The 23,947-nt window shown below is 43.2% G+C and overlaps 1 protein-coding gene across 3 annotated transcripts in view; it reads left to right on the top strand.

The window, feature by feature from the left end:
• Positions 1-16,549, top strand: part of Mipep (mitochondrial intermediate peptidase) — a 128,834-nt gene extending 112,285 nt beyond the window's left edge. For all 3 annotated transcript variants that reach the window (XM_060391083.1, XM_021650137.2, XM_021650135.2), the window contains one exon: positions 16,311-16,549. In XM_060391083.1, coding sequence (XP_060247066.1) covers positions 16,311-16,341 — 31 coding nt within the window. In that variant the 3' untranslated portion in view covers positions 16,342-16,549. The remainder of the gene's footprint in view (positions 1-16,310) is intronic.
• The last annotated feature ends 7,398 nt before the right edge of the window (positions 16,550-23,947 follow it).

Below are 23,947 nucleotides of genomic sequence, written 5' to 3'. Positions count from 1 at the left end.
CTGTTATCTGTGGTCTCTTAGAGTTTGTAGAACATCTTTCCAGGTCCTTCTGGCTTTCAATGTCTTCATTGGTGAGTTTCAACCTTCCTAATGCTACAACCCTTTAATATAGTTACTCATGTTGTAGTGAGCCCCAACTATAAAATTATTTTTGTTGCTACTCCATAACTGTAATTTTGCTACTGTTATGAACTGTAATGTAAACATCTGTGTTTCCAGTGCTCTTAGGTGATCCCTTTAAAGGGTCATTTGAAACCCTGCAAGGGGGTTCCAACCCAGAGATTAAGAACCACTGTTTCATTGGAAAGTCGAGCATTATTTGAATGGACCTGTCATTATATGTTACTTGGTCTTTTTTCCTTGTAACTTTTGCTATTATTTCTTTGTTTCGTGTTTTGATTAGTGTTTTGATTAGTATGCATCCTGGGGGAAGGAGTTCTTTTCTGGTGTTCCCATTTGGTGTTCTATATGCTTCTTGTACAAAGAGAACAATTAAAAGAATCAGTGAAACCAAGAAAGAGCTGGTTCTTTGAGAAAATCAACAAGCTAGATAAACCCTTAGCCAAAGTAACTAAATGATAGAGAGATCAACAAAATCAGAAATGAAAAGGTAGATATAACAACAGATACTGAGGAAATCTAAAGAATAATTAGGTCTTACTTCAAAAGTCTATATGCCACAAAATTTGAAAATCTAAGTGAAATAGAAAATTTTCTTGATAGATTCCACTTACCAAAGTTTAATCAAGATCAAGTAAATGAATTAAATAGTTCTGTACCCCCTAAGGAAATATAAAAGCATCCCATCCCAAAAAAAAGCTCAGGGTCAAATGGTTTCAGGACAGACCTTCGAAGAAGAGCTAACACCAATACTCTTCAAACTATTCCCAAAACAGAAATAGAAGGAACATTACCAAACTCATTCTATGAAGCCATAGTCACCTTGATACCTAAACCTCGCAAAGACCCAACAAAGAAAGAGAATTTCAGGCCAAATTATGAATATTGATGCAAAAATACTCAGCAAAAATACTTGCAAATCAAATCCAAGAGCACAACAAAGATATTATCCACTATGACCAAGTAGGCTTCACCCCAGATATACAGGGGTGGTTCAATATATGGAAATCCATCAATGCAATCCACCATATAAACAAACCAAAAGGAAAAAACAAAAACAAAAAGCAAAAAACAACATGATCATCTCCTTAGATGCTGAAAAAGCATTTGATAAAATCCAACACTCGTTCATGTTTAAAGTCCTGGAGAGATCAGGGATACAAGGCACTTACTTAAACATAGTAAAGGCAATATACAGTAAGTCTATAGCCAACATCAAACTAAACAGAGATAAACTTAAATCAGTCCCACTGAAATCAGGGACAAGACAAGGCTGCCCATTCTCTCCATATCTCTTCAGCATAGTTCTTGACGTCCTTGCTAGAGCAATAAGACAATTAAAGGAGATCAAGGGGATTCAAATTGGAAAGGAAGAAGTGAAAGTATCACTATTTGCAGAGGATATAATACTATGCATAAGTTTACCCCAAAAATTCTATCAGGCAACCCCTACAGCTGGTAAACACCTTCAGCAAAGTTGCTGGATACAAAATTAACTCAAAAAAACCAGTAGCCCTCCTATATACAAAAGACAAATGAGCTGAGAAAGAAATTAGGCAAACAACACCCTTCACAATAGCCACAAAAGGCATAAAGTATCTTGGTATAACTGTATAACCAAGTAAGTCAAAGACTTCTATGAAAAAAAGCTTAAAAATCTCTGAAGAAAGAAATTGAAGAAGATATCAGAAGATGGAAAGATCTCCCATGCTCATGGCTCAGAAGAATTAACATAGTAAAAATGGCCATTTTATCAAAAGCAATCTACAGATTCAATGCAATTCCCATCAAATTACCAACACAATTCTTTACAGACGTTGAAAGAAAACTTCTCAACTTGATGTGGAATAACAAGAAACCCATAATAGCTAAAACAGTCCTGTACAATAAGAGATCTTTTGGAGGTATTTCCATTCCTGACCTCAAGTTGTACTATAGATCAACTGTAATAAAACCTGCATGGTACTGGCATAGAAACAGACTGGTGAATCAATGGAATCAAATAGAAGACCCAGAAATAAACCCACACAGCTATGGACATCTGATTTTTTTTTTTTTAATGCAGTTTATTCAGGAACCTTCAACAATCATCTGACCCTGGGGAAAGCCAGCCCACAGCTTAAATAGCCTCTGGGTAGCCAACCCAGGCGTGCCACGTGGGCAATGCAGATAGGTCCACATACATGGAAGCAAGCCAGATCCTCAGCCTTAGCCAAATGTGGAATTGTTCGTGACAGAGAGCACTCACCATCGGGAAGGTGGAAGGCGGAAACCAGCTCCATCTTTAAGGCACAGCATTCCGCAGCTCTCTACAGTTCCCCCTTTTTGTTTTAGACGCATCAGGCAAGAGTAGAGGTCTGATCTCTGATATTAGAAATAAATTGGGACTTTGTACCGATGTTCATTTAGGTGTCATCCACCCAAAGAGCATCAGACCCGTCTGATACCTTTTTCTCAGAGGCGGGACCTGGGGTATCAACCCGCATGCAATCAGACATGCTCTTCTCTGGGTCCAAAGCGGCTGACCCTGAGTGCAGTGCTTAGCCTCGCATCCTGAGCGTAACATTTTAGCTTTTTATGGTATTCAACCATGCTTGGGGCGAATGGACATCTGATTTTTTACAAAGATGCCAAAACTGTACAATGGAAAAAAGATATCATCTTCAACAAATGGTGCTGGAAGTCCACATGTAGAAAAATGCAAATATACCCATATCTATCACCCTGCACAAAATTAAAATCCAAGTGGATCAAATACCTCAACATAAAACTAGACACACTAAATCTGTTGGAAGAAAAAGTGGGGAAGAGCCTTGAACTCATTGGCACAAGAAACAGTTTCCTGAACAGAACACCAACAGCTCAGGCTCTAAGATCTACAGTTAATAAATGGAAACTGAAAAGCTTCTGTAAAGCAAAGAACACTGTCAACAGAACAAATTGACAGCCTACAGTCTAGGAAAAGTTCTTCACCAACCCTACATCCAATAGAGGGCTAATATCTAGAATGAATAAAGAACTCAAGAAATTAGACACCAGCAAACCAAATAATCCAATTAAAAAGTGGGATGCAGAGCTACACAGAATTCTTCTCCACAGAGGAATATAGAATGCCAGAGAAACACTTAAAGAAATGTTCAACATCCTTACTCATCAGGGAAATGCAAATCAGAGCAACTCTGGGATTCCATCTAACACCTACCAGAGTGGCTAAGATCAAAAACTCAAGGAACAACACATGCTAGAGAGGATGTAGAGAAAGGGGAACCCTCCTGCGTTGCTGGTGGGAGTACAAACTTGTACAACCACTTTGGAAATCAATCTGGCACTTTCTCAGAAAATTGGGAATAGCACTACCTTAAGACCCAGCTATACCACTCCTGGGCATATACCCAAAAGATGCCCCACCATTCAATAAGGACATTTGTTCAACTATGTTCCTAGCAGCTTTATGTGTAATAGCCAGAATCTGGAAACAACCTTGATGTCCCTCAATGGAGGAATGGATACTGAAATTGTGGTACATCTCCTCAATGGAATACTTAACTATTCAGCTATTAAAAACAACAAAATTATGAAACTTACAGGCAAATGGATAGAAGTAGAAGAGATCATCCTGAGATAACCCAGTAACAGAAAGACATGATATATACTCATTTATAAGTGGATATTAGCCATAAAATATAGGATAGCCATCTACAGACCTGAAGAAGTTAAACCCTAAGGAGCACCCTAAGGAGGACACTTAAATCTCATTCAGAATGGCAAAAAGGATAGACACCAGAAGGGGTGGAAGAAAGGAAACCAGATGGGAGTCTACTACAGATTGTCCTCTGAAATGATCCACCCAACAAGAGATCAAAGCATATGCTGAGACTCACAGCCATTCTTTGGGCAGCACACAGGGAGTCTTATGGAGGAAGAAAGGGGTGGGGAATAGAGGGATATGGAGGGGACTGGAATCCCACAAGGAGACCAACAAAACTAAAGATCTGAGCCCAAGGGGTCCTGCAGAGACTTATGCACCAATGGAGGACTATGCATGGATAGTACCTAGACCCTCTGCTCAGATGTGGCCGGTTGGCAGCTCAGTCTCCATGTGGATCTCTGAGGGAGGGGATTAGGGCCTGCCTCTATCATGAACTCAGTTGACTCTTTCTGAACACTTGCTCCTGATGATGCAGACTTGCCAGACCTTGGAGCAAGAGTATCCAGGCAGTCCTGATGAAACTTGACAAGCTAATGGGCAAATGGCAATAGTGGAGAACTCCTTTCAGTGGACTAGGGGAGAAGAAGGAGGGAGGGAGAGACTGGAGGGAGTTGAGGGAGGGGTCTCCAGGCAGGATATGTAATGAATAAATTGTGAAGAAAAAAAAAAAGAAAAAGAAAAAAATAAGTCTAAACCAAAATAAGTCCAGGTCCAGATGGTTTCAGTGCAGAATTTTACCAGACCTTCAAAGAAGAGCTAATACCATGCTCTTCAAACTATTCCACAAAATAGAACCAGAAGGAATATTACCAAACTCATTCTGTGAGGTCACAGTCACCTTGATACTAAACCACACAAAGATGCAACAAAGAGAACTTCAGACCAATCTCTTTTATGTACATTGACACCAAAATACTCAATAAAATACTCAACCCAAATCCAAGAACACATCAAAGATACCATCCACCATGACCAAGTAGGCTTTATCCCAGGCATTCAGGGGTGGTTCAATATATGAAAATCCACCAATGTAATCTACCATATAAACAAACAAAGGAAAAAAAAACCCATAATCATCTTCTTAGATGCTGAAAAAGCACTTGACAAAACCCAACACATTCGTGTTTAAAGTCTTGGAGAGATTGGGGATACAAAGCACCTATCTAAACACAGTATAGGCAATATACAGCAAGCCAATAGCCAACATCAAACTAAATGGAGAGAAACTTAAATCACTGAAATTGGGGACAAGACAAGGCTGCCCACTCTCTCCATATCTCTTCAATATAGTAATGGAAGTCTTAGCGAGAACAGTAAGACAACTAAAGGAGATGTAGGGGATACAAAATGGAAAGGAAAAAGTCAACGTATGAAGATATGCCTTGGTAGGCATCTCCATTAGATTAGAGAATTTTTTTCTTTGATTTTGTTAAAAAATATTTTCTTTTGTTTTCTTCATAGTGTCCCAGATTTTCTGGATATTTTGTGATGGGATATTTTTAGGGATTATATATATATTTTTTTTTCAAAATAACACATAGATAATATATTTCTGTGCTTTGATTACTTAATGGGAACATCATAAAACATTAACAACAGTTTTCACATATGATGTTCTGTGTGTTTATGTATGTATACATGTTTGTGAGTGTCTGAAAGTGTGTGAGAATATGCATGGGAGGGGGCTTGCCAGAGGGCATTGTCACATTGCTTCATCACATTTCCACCTTACCGTTTTGAGATAGGGCTTTTCACTAAACCAGCTAAAGTGGCTGGCTGCCAAGCTCCCGGAATCCTCTGGTGCCCATCTGTCCAGTGCTGGAGTTATAAGCCCATGGCACTATACCAGGTTCTGCATGATGCTGGGAAATAATCTCACACCTTCATGTTTCTGTGGCAAACATTTTACCAACTAGGGCATCATTCTAGCCTTCAGATGGTATTGTTTTTGGGGTTGAGGTTTGAAACAGGGACTCTCTCTCTTTCTCTCTCTCAGAGATCCTCTTGACTCTACCTCCTGAGTATTGGGATTTAAGGTGTTTATCACTGTGCCCAGCTCCACGAGTCATTTTTAACATGAGGTTGGGACTATGTCATAACCCATTAGAGAAGCAGGGGTCCTCTGCCTGGAGCTCTGATTGGAGTCCCCATTTTCTTGAGCAGTACTCTGGAGACCTTGGGCTTCTGTATGGACTGGTTCTGGGGATACACCGACAGAACACTTGGAATATTCAGCTGCAATAAAGTACTCATCAGTCAGAGTAGATTGTAGCCAAAAATATGAAACTGGGTATCTGGAAAGATGGCTCAGCAGCTCTTGCAGAGAACCTAAATTTGATTTCCAGCACTCATGTCAGGTGGCTCACACTGCCTATAACTCCAGCTCAGGGAATCTTAACACCTCTGACCTCCTGGGCACCTGAAGTCATGTATACATACACGTAGATCCACACACATACACATAATTTAAAATAAAGTAATTAAAAAAAATGAAGCTGACATTTTCTGGCCATGTCCTGTTGGAAATGTTGCCAGCGAGCATCAGAGTAGGAAAATGACCTTCAACAATCATCACAGGCTATCTGCTAGTGTATGACCTTTTCAAGTATCTAAAAGCAAACTTTTCTCAGGATGATGTAACATTAATTATAATGAATTTAGATTGTGTAATTGGCATCATGCACACACGTTCACACTAATGTGAGATTTCCATTAAAATAATAAATACTCTTGTATATTGATTTTCCAAGCATTAGTGCTTTCCATTGGATCTTAGAAAATGGCCTGACTTTATGTTTTTAGAGTTTAATGTGGAGGAGAAAGTGTAAAAGTAGCAATATCTACAGCTAAAAGCTTGTGTTCAGGGTCTTAGATGTGCCAAATGCTGTATGCGTTGCATGTGTGCTTAGTAATTTACTTGCCTGAGGCCACCCGGTAGTTAAGGACAGAGCTTGAATTTCAACTGGGGCACTGACTCACCTTGCGTGGGCTTGTAATCCCTTCAGCGTCTTTGTCAGGTTATACCAGGCAGTCCTGGCTTGGAAGTAGTTGCCTACATGTTCTGTTGTGTTTTTTCCCTCGTTCCTTTGTAGTTTTTTGGTCATTGAATTGCATCATCAGAAATATACTAAAGCTGAAGAAGATGCTGTTGAGCTCTCTGAGTAAGATATGATAGAAAGGAGTCTGCAAAAACGATACAGCGAGAAACAGTACAGCTCTTGCCTTATCTACGGGAAATGACCTTACAATAAAATCAGACCTGCCAAGTGTGAATGTAGGATGTGGTTCTTGAAGCATGTTCATTGGCAGGAACCTCCTTTTCTTGAACAACATTTAACTAGGAGTAAGTGAAGACACGTGTCACCACACTGGATCTAGAGTTGGGAACACTAGGATTATGACATAGTTTGAGTAATAAAGGCAGCCTAGTATAATAAGCAAGTAAATAGAATCCTTTATTTTTGCTTATTCAAATATTCACCCAGCATAGCCTCAGAAATAGCTAAGGGCTCTGTGGGAGGAAGAAATGAAAGAGAGCACCTGCGTTCTCAAGGCTGAGGCCTCGATTTTGTCACGGGTGCTGAGTTTTTTAAGAGGGTGTGGTATGTCTTTATTTAATGTGTGGGCATGTTGGCCCTGGGAAGACATTGAGCTTCCAAAGGCAAAATGTTTTGTAACCCAGAAATACAATTGTGAGTAGAATTATTTTGTCTGATAATGAACTGAGAGCCAGTTAGTGTGCCTGTAGTGCACTTGTGAAGCTGTACTGGCTGGCCCTGCTTCTCCTGAGAGAAGGTCCAAGGCTCCATGTAAATGCAGCCCAGCCACAACTGCATGGCGCAGCCTGTTTGGACAGCCACAGAGCTAAGGCAGCTTAGGGAGCAGGCCAGCTCATGAGTCCTAAGGAAGAGAGTAGCTTGGCTTTCTGGCAGCTTGCTTGCTGGTGAAGGTCTGGCTTCCTCAGGAGCTGATGGCAGATAGTGGGTATCTGCCTTCAGCCAAAGGTGTGGGTTGCCACCGCCTTGTAGCAAGGAAGAACTTCAAAGTGGGGAAGGTGAGCCACACAGTTGCCCCGGGCTTGGGAGAGACAGACTTGGAACGGGAATTCCAATCTCATAAAAGGCACTAAACATCTTTCAGGCGTCAGGCAGCCTTTGTAGCTGTAGTTCCCAATTGGTCTGAACTGAGTTTGGCACATATAATTATTTTGGCATTAAAAAAAATAGCCATTAACTATTACAGAGGATTTTTAGAATTCGTCTTGGTGTTGAGGATGGCTGTTCAGACCTCCTCATGAATTCCTGGGTGTTCTTTGTAGATGTTGGGTTAGCATTTCAACCCAGACCACAACATCGGATGAGCCACGCACTGCACTATAACCAAAAGGGTCAAAAGATGTCTTCTGTTTCAACTGTGATCAAGCATTCATAATATAGAATCTGCTGTGTGTGTTTATGGGTTGGGATGCACACATGAGCAGGCCAGAGGTCAATATTAGGTAGCTTCCTCAGTCACTATCCTGAACTAACCTGAAACTCAGTAATTCAGAAAGGCTGGCAAACCAATGAGCGCCAGGGTCCACTCGACTCTGCACCAGGCTTTTGTGTGTATGCTGAGATCTGAGCTTATGTCCTCATGCTTGTACCACCTGAGCCATCTGCCTAGCCCCAAACTTGCCATTTTAACCATTTCAGTATACTGTTCAAAAGCACTTGTGTTTACAAGAGTGTATATTTGTCTCCAGTGTCCATTTCCATAGTTTCCCATTACCCCAGTGATGTGTTCTTAAGAAACCTTATTATAGCTGGATTGTGTCAGCAATTGGGATGGTTTTAGTAGCATCTTTGTTTGTTTGTTGGCTTTATTAAGCAGATTTAAAAAAAAAAGCGAAAGGCAAGAGGCAGAAGAAGTAAAGCAATGATTCATGAGCTGGATAATTATCTTGTGGTTTTAAGTTTGTGGCAATAACCTAAATAGTTAATAACAGAGCAATGTCCTGGAATTCATCCTGTGCAAAAAAATAATAAGCATCAGCTCTTGAACTGGGAAGTAGTTTTTAGACCCCGAGGCTGAGGGTTCCTGGTACCACTTACAAAGTATTTTTCTACATTAAACACAAGCTTCTTTAATCTGTGTAACAGTCTAATAAAGTAGGTGACCTTAAGCCAATTTCATAAACTTTAAGGCTTTTAAGGCATTTTTGCTTTTCCTTGGATTACTATTAGCAGGATGGAGGCTTAGGGGCATTAGGTGCCTGGTCCAGAGATCCTTATCCAGTTGATTATCCAAGGCTTACTCGAGGTTTGCTCCACTTCCAGAATACATTACTTTGTTTAGAGATCTCCAAAGTATATTAGAAAAGGTAGAAATTTTTCTCTGCTTCTCTTCCCTATACTTCAAAAGAAAATACCCACATAAGTCAGAAGAGGACAAGTTACAAAATGCCATGTGATGCTACCAGATAATGTCCTATTCAGTTCCACATTCAAACCAGCATAGCACCTCCATACTTACATGGTAGTTCCTGTATGATTTTCATAACTAGCCTGCTGGCCTGGGAGGGGGACAGGTCATTTCCTTTCAAAGCTTGAGGCTCCTATCAGTTCCCCAGACTGTTCCTAAGTAAGTGACAACTTAGGCAGGAACTGGTCTAATGGAATTTAATCAGCTGAAGTGGAAGTGCTTCATCAGTCGTTAGTTGTAAAGGTCCAGTGGACTCTTTGTCCTGGTGGGCTTGGCCTCTGAGCGCTGGCTCTCCTGATTACTATCTGCCTGTCTTACAGACACAAAGCTCCAGGGCTTTCTGTCTCCTGGAAATGCACATCCAAGCCCCAGACACTCCTGCATCTGCAAAGGCCACAAACTGAAAAAGCCCTTGCCTAGATTTATAAGCAAAGAACCAGTTGCAGGAGAACCCACAGTCCATGAAAACAGCCCCACCCCAAGTCTTCCTGGACTAAGCGTGTCCCTGCAGAGGGCTAGAGAATAGAGATTAGCCTTCAGAACTGCTTACCTGTGACCGGGACCTGCCCATTCATAGAAAGACAGCACCATTTGAAAGGAAAACTGTCCTCCTCTCCATGCAGACCATGGATCTGAACAGTTATCCATCTAGACCTCATCAGCTCTTACAAATAGTTTGTGAACTGACCTTTCTTTATTAGCTGGGGAGCTTTGTGAAAGAGGCAACTGTGACTTTCTAAGGAAAAATAGGTGTTTGGAGAACCATGCAGAAGAAGCTTTAGAAGCAAGGGGAGAAGTGAAAACAGACCTGAGAAAGAGCAGCAGAGGACCCGGAGTGCTCTCAAAGATGCCCCAGGACAGCCCAGGTGGGTTAGCTCTGGGCATCCTCAGTTTTTGTTTTTTGTTTTGTTTGTTTGTTTTTGTTGTTGTTGTTTTTCACAGCTCAGGCTCCTTCTGGAAGCCTATAGGAAGGGGATGGGTATAAGGAGCTTGGTTTTTTGGCAGAAAGAGAACCCAATTCCGGAGGTACTGGCTCCTATGCAGTGGCCACCAACACTCAACTGAGCATCACTAATGAAGACCATGGCGCCGCAACATGCCTGCGCTCACCAGCAGGTCATTTCCACAAGGCAGTGACTCCCTCTGGCTTCTGATGGACTGAGGTTAGCTTGTGCTTCTCAAGCACAGAATAAGCAGGTGGAGACAGGAAAGAACCACCCAACAAGGTTTCTGAGCTTCCTTGAGTCATCTGAGCGTTGCTCTCTAGCATGCTCATCGCACTAGCTCCTGCTTCTGTGTCTTTCTAAATAAGAACACTGTTAGAGCCTCACACAGAACCAGTGTCTACATGGCCTATAGCTTTCCTAGTGTTCTCTGGCCTGCTTTTCCTAACCTCTGCAGATTTTCAGACATTTTCACAGAAATCCATTTGGCCATTTTAGGTACATTTCAGCTACCTTGCTTGTCCTTGCTATGGGAACTTGGCATTTGATGTCCCAAACAATTCTACTTTTTTCTGATTATGATTATTATTGGCCAACTGTTTCATGGTTTCAATAGATGATGCACATTTTTTATGCCACCTGAAGACAGGTTTAATGTCCTCTTCTGGTCCCTGGGCTAGTCATTCTGTACTTTAGCAAGCTGCAGTCTTGGGATACCTTAGCTTTGATGCAGGGTCTGGGGGCCCAGGATTGAGCTCTTGTGATTCTTGAGCTAGGCATGTAGCCCATGTAAGCCTAGTATGCCAGGGTTCTGGATTCAACTCATCCAGCACTACAAAAACAAAGGTAATAATGAATTACAATTTTAACAGGTTCCCAGATTGACTCTAGTGAGATTGGTCTCAACTTTTTAAGCCCACTATTTCTGTAAGATGGATAAGATGGAGCCTCTTCCTAATAAATAATAGGTAATTTATTTGTTAGTCTTTAGTTCACATTGGGTTCTCGGGCATAAATATCAAAAATAAATGAACATGTAATGGATGGAAAACCCCTTACAAAAACTCTCTTTATAGTTTCTTCATTGATCCTCCTTTGCCTTTCAGAAAACTTTTGTCAAAAACAACCACACATTTATTTTATTGGATATCTTTTGTGTTGAACAATCTCTGAACTAGATTCAAAGGGGAGATGTAACTCTTTAACTTCTCTTTCAAGGCTTAAACAAATTCTAATGTTTTTAATTGCCGGTAATCCCCTGCATTCTCTAACCCATACACAAACCATTTCGCCCCAGGCACTTAGTAAAGGAGCCAGAACAAGGTTCTGTCTCTGCAGGGCTGCTGCTTTAGAAGTACACACATGCCAACTGCCAGGCAGCGGCTTTCAGCCATGTTTGCAAATAAGCAGCATTAGCTGTGCACCCAGGAAGGCATTCAGGGGTCTAAAGAGTACAGGCACAACTGTGTTGCTGTTTTAAAAGTCTGACTATAGGCACATTTTCAGTACTGTACAGTCACTGGGCATGCGCTCATGCTTGGATGTGTTCTATTTACCTTGTCCTGGAGCGAATAAGAACTTTTCTTGGGGAGGTATGACACATGTGTAAGTAGCATTCCCCCAAGCATATAAGGACTTGTCACAGAAAATACCCAGAAGCTCAGAACAGTTTCCTCCCTGACAGTCCTAGCCACAAACTAGCATTCAACATGTGCCCTGCTGGGCTGAGGCCTTGGGTCATGGACTGAATGTCTATCCTAGATTCCTGAGTGTTCCAGTCACACACTGGCTAGGCAGAACTACTGTGGCCATTACCGGACTGCTGCTCTGCCAGCACAAACTAGGTTTTTTGTCTCTGTCTCCTGAGGTAGCCACGGTTGACTGTTCCTGGTGGGCTGCTGGAGCAGCAGTGGGGTTGCCCAGACCTAATGGGCATTCTGGCTGGGAACCGTGGGTTTGCCGGTAGGTAGGGTCATGTGCAAGATCAAGGAGCTGTGAGGGTCCAGGATTTCTCCACACATTTAGGTTTCATCACATAAAGTATGCTGGTAATCTAAACATGGCCCTCTTAGGATGGATATTGTCTCACAGAATCAGAGAACATGAAAACATGCATAAAGAACATAGGCTATGCAATTAAACTCCCTGGGTTCAAGAAAACCAGCAACAATCATGGGAATCGGATGGCCCTTTCTCTGCCTGAGAGATCTGTCTCTGGTGGGTAGTCAGCCTGGAAACCATATATACACCATAAAATTAGACCCAGCAGGTTCTCTTACTGTGTATTTGTGCATACAGACATGCATGTATGTGTATAACAAATATAATCAAAGAAAAAGATGCTAATGTAAGAGTTGGGGAGGGAGACCTGGAAGGGGCTTAAAGGAAGGAAGGTGGAAGGAGCTAGAGAGAGGAAATGGGGGAGCGATGCAATTCTGTTTCAATTAAAAATAAGCGGGGCATGATGGTACACCCCTGTCATCCTAGCACTCAGAGAAGAAACAGGTGGATCATTGTGAGTTCAAGGCCAGCCTGCTTTACAAAGGAGTCCAGGACACCAAGGCTACACAGAGAAATCTATCTTAAAAAACCAAACCAAACAAACAAAAAAACATTAAAAATAAAATACTTTAAAAAAAAAAAAAAAGAGCCAGGAGTTTAATGCTCTTAATTCCATGCCTGGCAATCAGTACACACTCCATTTTGTTCCCTAGCAGCCCCATTCTATACCATCTGGGTCTGTAGCCCTGTGAGCCATCTCTGCCTCCACCCTTTCCAGCCCAGTGTCAGCAGTCTCTTAGAGGGTGGCACAGGGTGCACTTTGGAAAGCTGCCTCCTTCCACCATCAGTTCTGGGGTCCATTTAATGCTATAAATTATTTAGATAGGCCCAGAATAATTGCCCTGAGTTTTAGGGTGCTAGAAGTAGGCCATTGAGGATGCAGGTGTTCTGGCCTATACTGTCTTTTGTTGGCCAATTTGCCTCACAGGTAAAATGAGGAAAAATGAATCGAACCATTCCTACTTAATAGTTCACTGGCTCCTGCTTGACCCTCGAAGTTGGGCAGGTGAATGAGACTCAATGCCCCAGTTTCCTTTTATGAATGGACAGGTACACTGTTGGAACTCACTTTTGACCTTATTTTCTTGCCATTGATATTTTCTCTCTTCACTTGTAAACACAGTCCTTATTTGTTTGGATCCCGTATCCCCATGGTTATTTCCACAGAGAACTTTGTTGGGTCTCTTAAGAAATTACAGAGCTACTGGCACCCTTTCCAAATAAAGAAGACGAAGGGAACTTTTTTTGGCAAGTTTTTTTTTTTTTTCAAACTTAAGTGCTCTTGGAGATTTTTAGGTAGGAAGGTAAATAGGTGCTGCTTTAGTTGGCTAAATGTTGCTGTGATGAAGGAGTGAAAAACAACAACACGAGGAAGAAAGTTTATCTCCCCTTTAGCTTGAAGTGCTTCATGAAGGGCAGTCCAGGCAGGAAGCCAGAAGCAGGATCTGAAGCAGAGACCATAGAAGAACAGTGCTTACTGATTTGCCTCTCTGGTTCACCTTCATCTACCTTTCTTATACCTCCCAGGGGTGGTCAAGAAAATGCCCCCACAGACTTACCTACAGGCCAGTCTGATGGTGGCATTTTTTTTTTCCAGTTAAAGTTTCCTCTTCCAAGATGGCTCTTGCTTGTGTTGAGTTGACTGAAAACTAACCAGGACAGATAGATAGAATGGCCAACTTTAGTTTTTATTTGTGAAGTTGTCTGAAACATGTGCTAGTCTTTAATTCTCTATGTAGAATCAGATCTTGTAAAACACTTCAGTGTTCGATTTGGTCCTTGATTTGAGCTGCTGCATACCCAGCAGCTACTTTTCCTGATCCTTCAAGTCCCAGGTTCTTCCTTCCTGCAATTTCATCTTCAACAATCACATTACAAACAAACCAAACATTTTGCTTTCATAAGATTTTTTTGAGAAAACCAAGATGTTTATACTTCCTTCCTGTTACCAAAGTCACCATTTGAGGCACAGGAATGCTATGGGATGGGCAATTGGCACAGGGTTGTACTGAGTATCTTTGTTCCAAGAATGAGGCCAGGTCATATTCATGCTGACAGGTTGTTGAGTTGAAGTGAACCACTTGAAAGACACGGGATGGTCACACTTAGCCAGGTAGGTTGGCCCTGAATAAATGGCTTTACCCTCTGACAGTTAGTTTTAGTTAAAAACAAGCAGTCATGTAATTGTTTCATATATTAAATGTTTCATATATTAAAAGGAAATTGAATTACAATTGATTAATTGAAAGCCATGTTTAAGGATTTTCCTACAAATGGGCTTTGCATCAAGAAAGCTGGCACCAGGGAAGGCACGAGCCTTGCTGTCCAATCAGGTGGAATCTTATAGCATGGCCTGCCTCTGGAAGGTGCAGTGCAGAACGTGCTACCTCGGTGGCAATCAGAGACCCAGGATGCCTGCACTAAAGCACAGCTGGACAAGCAGAGTGCCTGCTTTTACCCATGCAGGTTATTTTACTGTAAAGAAAATGGTGCTTTGAATTTCAGCTGTACAGCTAAAGGCATCGCCGTGTACTTTTCTGTCCGCGTTTCCTCAAGATGGGGCTATTCAAATCTGAATTGGGAAGAGAGTAGAAACACTGTAAGCTGTAGCTCAGAATGAAAATACTGCTGTTGTTCTCAGATGCACCAGCCTAATTAGCAAATTCTTTGTATTTGGGAGCTAGTTTTACTCACCTGTGTCTCATGCATGGTAGAGTGACTGAGTTCCTGACTGTAGACCTCAACCATTCCTGTGATCCAAGGTCTCCAGACTTCCCCACGTCTCTGCTCCTCATATTGGCCTGTGGTTGTCCCCATATTGGTGTGGTTGTCCACGCTGTCTTGTTCCTCCTTTGCCCAACTTGGTTCCCCTTCTGGTCCCCTCCCACTCTGCTTCAGAAGCTCAGACTGTCCTTCTAAGTCCTCTTCCTGCCTCACCGTGCACCTTCGACAAGTTCCTGGACAACAGACACTTTTGTAGGTTCCCACTATTGTACCTCTCCCCAAAAAGGCACAAGTTTGGAATTAAGTCTTCTTTTTGTGTTGGTATTTTTTAATTATTTCTTTTTGCTTATTGAGATTATAATATAATAACATCATTTCCCTTTCCTCCCTCCAAACCCACCCATATACTTTCCTTGCTCTGTTTCAAATCTATGGCTTTTTTTGTTGCATACATATAAGTATATACATATGTTTTTAGATATAACCTGTTCAGTTTGTATAATGTTACTTGTATGTATGTTTTCAAGGCCAGCTATTTAGTACTGGATAATGGTAAAAAAAAAAAAAAAAAAAAAAAAAAAAAAAAAAAAAAGATGGCCATCTCCATTGTTCTATTCAATTAATTTAACTCGTGTACAGTAGTATAACTTGGATTAGTATCCAGATAGAGAACAGAACCAACCATCACTGTAGAATGTTCCCTCGTGCCCCCTACTGCTAAGGCCACTGTACCACTCTGTTTTTCTCCAGACCCATTCTGAACTTCACATACACAGTATGTCTTCTGTGTAAGGCATCAGAGTAGGTTCTTGAGACCATCAGAGTTTTTGCATATCTGAGTTTTGCTTTGCTGATGAGAGAAATCTGGAGGAGCTCAGATGTAAGATTTCTGCAAAAGATTAACACCTCATTGGGTCTGAAGTGTATAGAATATGCTTCAAACTCAACCACTAACTGAACTTATCTAAATTCTAAATTATCCTGGTCAATGATAATGCAAAAATTCAGTCTGGTAACATCATTCCAAGTGGACAGTAATATCCACAGAAACAGACTTTTTTGGGAAATGCATTGGGCCTAAGTCTCTAAGCCAGGTGTTGCTTAAAAAATAAAATATTTTAAAGTCTTGAACAGTTTCAGGCTACGTTCTGCCTGTGGCTGTATGAAATGTCCTCTCGTGGTGTGGCTATAGAGCTTTAGAAGCCACAGTGGCCCCAGTGAAGGTTTGGCCCTTTGTCCTGCCCCTGTCTCTGGGTGCTTACATAAGGCTCTTGTTTCTTTGGTTGCAGGCATGCTGCAGAAATGTCCTTCCATCGATGACTTTGTGGATGCCCTTGTTTCTGACTTGAATCTGGACTTTGAAACTTTCTTCATGGATTCTAAATAGCAGGCGCATGGCTCACGTGGATAAGAACCTTGTCACCAGATCCTACAGCTATGAAGCTCGCTCTGATTTCAGTGTTCACTGAGGAAATATTTTCTGACAAGCCTTAAATTGAAAAACTTGGAATAAATAATGTTTGAATTACTCTGTGTCTTACCTGCTCTGCAGTTTTAAGCATTTTTAGGCTATCTCTGAACCACAAGAGTTTCTAATGATAGGGTACCAGGATTCCCCGCGAGGCGGCTGTGTCCACACTGCAGCCTTTCTGTTGATCTCTAATTGAATGCATTAGAAACTCTGTGGAATGCTAATTTGATGCAAGTTAGGACAAAAAGCTCACACCTGTTTTTTAAAGGAAGGCTATCATTTCTTAAGACTTGTCTCCCAGTGTCTTGGATAGTTAGCTACAGCAATCAAGAAGCGCCAAACCCAAGTGTTGATACTGACATGCATGGTCTTTCCGGGGTGTTTAGGTTGTACACAGATGGGCTCAGGACAGGGAGGAGTTGAACTCAGGCTTTGCTGTCTTGACTGTCAAGATAACACTAACGAGACATATGAAGGCCAAGCAGTGAGTACATAATGAGTTCAATCCACGGCTTTCTTTTGGCACCTACCCAGCTGCTGCATGTTAGTATGAGGAAAGAAATCATTTCATGAACTTATGATGTGCTCCCCATCATTAAATTCAAGAATTATAGCTTCTCACTCTAAAGTGGTATCTGGGAGCACCCTCTTCCTGCTTCTCACTAAGTGACCAGTGACAAAGCAGAAGGGAGAGTCTCCTAATGTGGGACACATTCCCAGATGCTAGGAGGTTCCTGCAAGCTCATCAGACTCGGAGATGTCCTCAGTGACCTGCTGTGCTGGGCCCCTGCGTGAAATGCTGACCTTCTCGCCTGCCCACGTGTACACATCCAGAGCTGGATCGTGGGAAAGAGAGTCGCTGGCCCAGTGAGGCTGGCTTCAGCCAGGATGATGTAGGATTGTCTCCCTCCACACCAACCCTGCGAAGCAGCTGGGAGCCTGTACAGAGTCTGCCAAGAGCAATCAAAGCAGGAGGACAGGTTGGGTGTTGCTGGTGACAGAATGGGCTCCGGTGCCAATGCCTGGCAGAAAAGGAGTCACATCCCACCCTACTTCTTCTCCTTATCTGATTGAAGGATGGAAGATCCAATCCTTGTAGACTTGCATTTATACATGCCAGCTCTGTTCTGGGAAATGTCCTGGGAGTCGTCAAGCTGCCAGTTAGCTGCAGGGCCAGCCGAAGAGGGGCTGTAACAGGCTCTGTGCTTTCCCTCAGAGCACCAAGGTCTTGTGTCTTTATCTGTTTAAGTTTTACCAGAAATGTGTAGGATGGGCCCCTTTAAGAGGGTTGTTTCTGGATCACTTTGCAACTGCCACAGCTGCTAACTAACCCCAGGAAGAAAGCCTGCCCAAGGGAGGATACTGGGAGGACCAGTCAGAGGGAAAGGATTTAAGAAAGGGGTGGAGAACCTTGGATCCTATAAAATGTCTCCCTGAGCCGACTTGGTTCTCTGAGCCTATCATTTTACTTTCTTAGTGCTTTGGTTTTTTTTCTAGATACACAATTCAGTGTCCATCTCACAGAACAAACATGGGTACCCCCAGACACTTATCCCTCACCACACGATCCCCACAGCTATGGGGGCTCAAGTGGGATCCAAAGACTCACCGAAGGTTGATAAAAAGACTGAAAATTGTGATGGGGAAGTTAATTTGACAGAGTTAATTAAGAGACTTGGTGTATGCCTGCTGTATATCATAAGCCCTGGCAAAGAAGGTTGCACTGGCAAAGCTGTACTGATGCTCAAGACGCAGAGATGGCCCTGGTATGTTGTGTTGTAGCACATTACATCAGATAGTGAAACCAAAACTAAAGATGGCCGCTATGGTAGACAGTGCTCTATCCACTGGTTGATGGATCTGAGACATGTATGTGAAGAACATGGGAGACGTAGACAGTCTTACAGGAGACCCTCAGGTTCTCACAGAAGATTGTATTCTAGAACTGAAGAGGGACACGGAAGAAGGAAGAGAGTTTGATTGTATGATTGATGATTTGACAGCTGTTCCCATCTCTACGTCTCCAGACGAAGATGCCACATAGGAGTTTCTCAGACTAATTCATGACTTGTCATCAAAAGTTCTGAAATAGGATGGGAGATACTTCACACAAAAGAGATGTGTCGATTTGATGGAAGCCCTGTTGCTCTATGAAGAACAGCTGGGGTATCAGAATTGTCCTGTTGACATCTCTGAGATGTCTGTGTCCGTTCATACCTGGAATTGCATTTTACTCTGTTTAGAAGAAAACTTTGCATCCCCTGATGATGAGCCCTGGTGATGGGGCTGGTGAAGGTGACCTTCCTGACCTCCAAGTGTCGTGTATGCCATCAAATGAGTCAGGCAACTGACTTAATTCCTTTCGAGTGAGTGAGTGAGTGTGTGTGTGTGTGTGTGTTCTAATTACTTTTTATTTAAAAAAAAAAAAAAAGCCAATGGGGGAAAATATATTTTAATGCCCTTAGAGTTAATTTTTTAGGGTCACATGATGAAGGCTAGGAAATAACCTAGAATATGACTTTATTATTCTATTTCTCTGTGTGGGGGTGTTTAATGTAGTTTTTGGGTTTCACCTTCAGGTTGGATATGTGGAGGAATGAACATCACTCTTCTGTTGTGGAGGGAAGTTTCTGATGGTGTTTCCCCCATACAGACCCCAAACTGACTTAGATATTAAAATTTGGTGCTTTTAAGAGTTTAAAAAAATGAATTAGCAGTGATTCAATTAAAATTAGAAAGACAACAAAAATGTCAGAGGCTTGTCTCTTGGTGGCTCTAGGTCCTGTTAAGCTGAAAGGGCATAGTAACGCTGGGGCCTGTTTCTCTCAAGGTAGATGGACTGTGAGAGAGCCACTCCAGGGCAGAGCACCTAGAGGTGGAGATCACGTGGTTCCCATTCCCGTTTGCAGCCGGTGTGGTATGCCATTGTCACCTAGGCTTCACTAATGGAGGATCATCCTGCCTGACAGAGCTCTCTTCTGGCATTTTTCTTCCTCACTCTGTAAGGCACACTTTTCCTCTCCTTCTCAGGGTGGCAGGCTTCAAAAGGTGATGTCTGGTGGCAGGTGGTATTTTAGTATGCTTGTCCAATTGATGAAACATTTTTTGCAACTGGCTCAGACCCACAGTATCTGCTGGTATCAAAAGCAGATTGGTTGCCTACTGTCTAGTTTGAGAAAGGACAGCATTATAGAATCCCACGGTCAGTTTCAAAATCACATTTGAAGCATCATGAAGTTGAACCATCTTAAGATGAGGTGGGGCCAGCACACTTAAATCTTGACTTAGCTCTGCCTCACTGGAGAGGAAAGTAAAGAAGAATCTCTTCTGAGTATTCATTTCTTCTCAGCTGCTTCAAAGTATGGGAAAATGAGCCAGTAGGGGTACAGAAGACCCTGTGAGACATGCCTGGCCTTTGCAAGGTCTCCCTCGCCCTCTGAGAATGAATCAGAAGGGAGCCCTCAGAGCCTGCAGTCTTTGGCTTCCTATCGGCAAACTCATGGTCACCAGCAGAAGCTTCAGCTCAGAGCCAATGGGATTTTCTCCAAGGGGATGAATAGGTAGGATGATGAAGAGGGCAGGGCAGGAAGCGAAGCTGGAGGGAGGAGCCTCTGAGCCACATTATTAAGAGACATATGGTAGGTTCAGTGTCCCACTTCTGAATACCACTGAATGTTCATCCAGAACACAACCCAGAGCAGAGACTGGGTCCATCACTAAGCTCAGAATGGACCAAAAGTCTTCAAGTGGAGATCAAACTCCAAAGTTTCCAAATGTGGTAAGGCCTGGGTATCATTGCAAAGCACCATATGGTTCATGCCAATTATGTCATATGTCATGCCAATTATGTCATTCTTCCTGGTCCCATCCAATTTGTCACATGTTATCACTTTCAAAATGTCGCTATTAGGTTATTTCTGGGTCCCATCTAATGTTGACCTCTTTAGTTTTTAAGTAGAAAACTGCTTATACACAACAGAGGGGCAACTTTCACAATTGAAGGTCTGCAGCAGAAATGGTCTTCACCCTTTGGAGCCAAACTCTAGCAGAGGGACTGACAATGGCCCTGAGCAGCCAGGAGGATGGGGGAGAAGGGAAAGCAGGATTGGCCTTAAGGTCCTTCCTGCCTAAACTCTCTGAAACTTGACTTCCCAGTTACATGACAGGCATTTCTGGAACTCTTGACTCTGAAATATTTGAATTCCCCGAACAATACAGTCTCCATAGGTCACTGGTTGGTGGCATTCAGTTGCTGTCAAATCTAAGACATAAGTGAAGCCAGACCCCAACCTAAACTTGTAACTTGAGGCTCCAGCACAGCCTCTTCAAGTCTCACTGCTTCTACCTAAGTGTTCCTCAGGTGACTTTCCTCCATACAGGGCCATTCAAAGCCCAGCCCTCCCAGCCCCCATGTTCTCAGTCCCACACTGATATACAGATGCTCCTGGACTCATTATAGGAATAGATCCCAACAACATTACTGTAAACTAAAATAGCTTCATGTAAAATGCATTTAATATACATAGCCTGCTGAGCATCTCTGCTTTCCCCAATCCACCTTGAATGCTCTCGGGATACTTCATTAGCCTACAATTATGAGGCTAACCATCTAACACAAAATCTGTTTTATAAGGCCTTGAATGCCTCATGTAGTTTATTGATTACAACGCTGAAAGTGAAAACTGATGGTTGCCCTTTTCACTCCACAAAGAGTTGAACTATATAGTTGAACACTATAGTGAGTCAAACCATAGTTGGAGAATAATGTTCCCATGTTGTCACTCATCCTAAGAGCCAGAGTCATTTTCTCTATGACACTCAAGGGTATCAACAATAAACTATTTGTCAGTCTAGGAGATGATCTTGCCTCACCTGCAGCAGAATCCAGTTGTGTTTGTTAACGTTAAGGTCATAGAAGAATTTACCAAAGATGTCCATGTGCTAGCCCTCAGCTCCCCTAAGCCCACAGCAAGCATGCTTTCTCGAAGCAACAAGGTGGGGAACAACTGTGGGGAGGTGGCCCAGCAATCCCAGATGGTCAGTGAGAAGGTGTAGGCATGGGGAATGCTGCTGTTGAAATCCTGGGTGGAACTTCCTGACCCCACATCTCTTATTAGCTCTTTCTAGGGGGAGATGGAGCCTTCTCCCTTTCCCACCTCCTGTAAGGGCCTATAGATTGTTCCTGGGAAATTGCCATTCTGATAATCGGTTCTTCCAAGACCCCTTCCCCTGCCAGGAACAGTCTATAGACCTGTCCTTACAGGAGGCATTCCTGCCTTTCTCCTGAACAGCGCTTGACACAGCAGTTTCTCTTTGGCGAAGACTTCGTGGAATTAGGAGCAGTAACAGGAGATGGCTGAGGAAAATCATATGACAAGTGTCTTGAAAGAGACCAAGAGACTGGGAGTTGACCCCACTTCCTCATGAACCTAGAACTCATGGGTGTGGGTCAAGAGATAGTGTGGCTCCCAGAGGCTGCAGCTCACCAGGCCTTGACAGCATCCACTGGAGACCAAAGCTCATGCCACTCTGCTCATCCAGAGTGGCAGCAGCTAAGCTTCTAGGTTGCGGAGCACCCTGGAAGTGTCCTTGGACTTGAGGGGTGGGGAGGGCCGCACAGAGGTTTCTGGGGTTTTTTTGAAATATAGTTGATTCTTTGAGCCAGCCCCTAATAAGAAGTAAAACATGGCCATGGTGGTCCCATTCTATGGACATTTCTATGTCCTTCTGTCATTGTCAATGATGGAGGAGTGCTGCCCAGGGCTGCAGGGATGAGCTGTCATCAAGGTCCCAGGGCATCTGGCCTGCAGGTTTTGATGGTACAAGAGGCTATTATGGCCAGAAGCACATGTACACCCAGATCCTGCCCGAACTCAGAAGTCTCCATCTAGAGGGTCCAGAGGGGTACTTCCCACCCCCAGCTACTGTGACATTGTTATTTTCTGTGCTATAACATGCCCTGCAGCCAGGTGGAAGCATGCAGCTGGAGCCGAGCCTGAAGGGAGGGCCTCGTTTTGAAGTTCTCCCCTTAATCTTCTGCCAGCTGGATAGAAGTGAGAAGAGAGCTTTTATGATGGAGTGCTGAGAGAGAGCCTGCCAGGTCCCCTGGGAGTCACCACTGGGACGATGAAGACACTTGGGGATATGAAGAAGAGATCTTGACAAATTCCAGCTGATGGCCTGTCTCTAAGTGGCTGCATCCCCCTCCTCAGGGAACAAGGACACTTTTGGTCTTTATACCCTTAGTTAAACAATGTACAGCTTTTAGGAATGGAGAACACACACACACACTCACATGCTCACAGACACTCACACGTACATATATGTGAGGTTTTTTGAGACAGTATTCTAGTCCGCTTTCTGTTGCTGTGATATGACCAAACACACGTGAGGGTACGGGCGTTTCATCTTACAGTTTCCAGGTCACAATCTAACTCTGAGGGAATCCAGGGCAAGAAATCAAGGCAGGAGCCTGGAGGTGGAAACTATGGAGGAATGCCATTTGCTAGTTCACTCACTGGCTTGTCCCAACTAGCCCACCTACTGTGGGATAGTACCACTCAGTGGACCAGGCCCTCCTAAATCAAACATCAATCAAGACAATGCTCTTGGAGAAGGCCATGGGCCAATCTGATCCAGGCAGTTTTCGGTTCCCTTGTGTCAAGATGTCAATAAAGCCTTACCAGCACAAATGGTCCCATGTTTCCCAGGCTGATGTCACACTCCCTAGGTAGCCAAGGGAACCTTGAACTTCTAATGCTCCTGACTCCACTCCTGAGTGCTGGGATTTCAGGCATGAGCCACCACATCTGTTTTTATGTGCCGCTGGGGGTCACACCCGGGGCTTCATGCACATTAGTCAAGCACCTTTATCAACTGCACCGTGCCCCAGCAGAGTTTTGCATGTTTTTAAGAAGCACTAGGGAACGTATACACTAAACTAAAAGCAGTAGCTTCCAGTTTCTTTTTTTCCCCCTTTCCTTTATTTATTTAATAACTTTATAGCCTGATTCCAGTCCCCCCCCCCTCAATCCCTCCTTCATGCCCCCATTATCCCCTCTCCTTCTCAAAGAAGGGGTGGTCCCTAAGGGCTATTTACCCACCCTGGCACCTCAAGTTGCAGCAGGACTAAACACATCCTCTCCCATTGGGGCCAGACAAAGCAGCCCAGCTAGGGGAAAATGATCCAGAGGCAGGCCGTAGGGTCAGAGACAGCCCTGACTCCCATTGTGAGGGCACCCACATGATGACCAAGCTGCACATCTGCTACATATGTGTATGGGGCCTAGGTCCAGCCCATGTGTGCTTTCTGGTTGGTGGTTCAGTCTCTGTGAGCCCCCGTGGGTCCAGGTTAGTTTACTCTGTAGGTCTTCTTGTGGTGTCCTTGACACCTCCGGCTCCCTCAAACCTTCCCTCCACTCTTCCACAAGACTCCCGAGCTCCACTTATTGTTTG

The sequence above is a fragment of the Meriones unguiculatus genome, chromosome 9, assembly GCF_030254825.1.
Source record: "Meriones unguiculatus strain TT.TT164.6M chromosome 9, Bangor_MerUng_6.1, whole genome shotgun sequence".
In the NCBI taxonomy this organism is placed as follows: domain Eukaryota; kingdom Metazoa; phylum Chordata; class Mammalia; order Rodentia; family Muridae; genus Meriones; species Meriones unguiculatus.
Note: the sequence above shows the minus strand (reverse complement) of the source record. Positions and strands in the feature narration are given on the sequence as shown.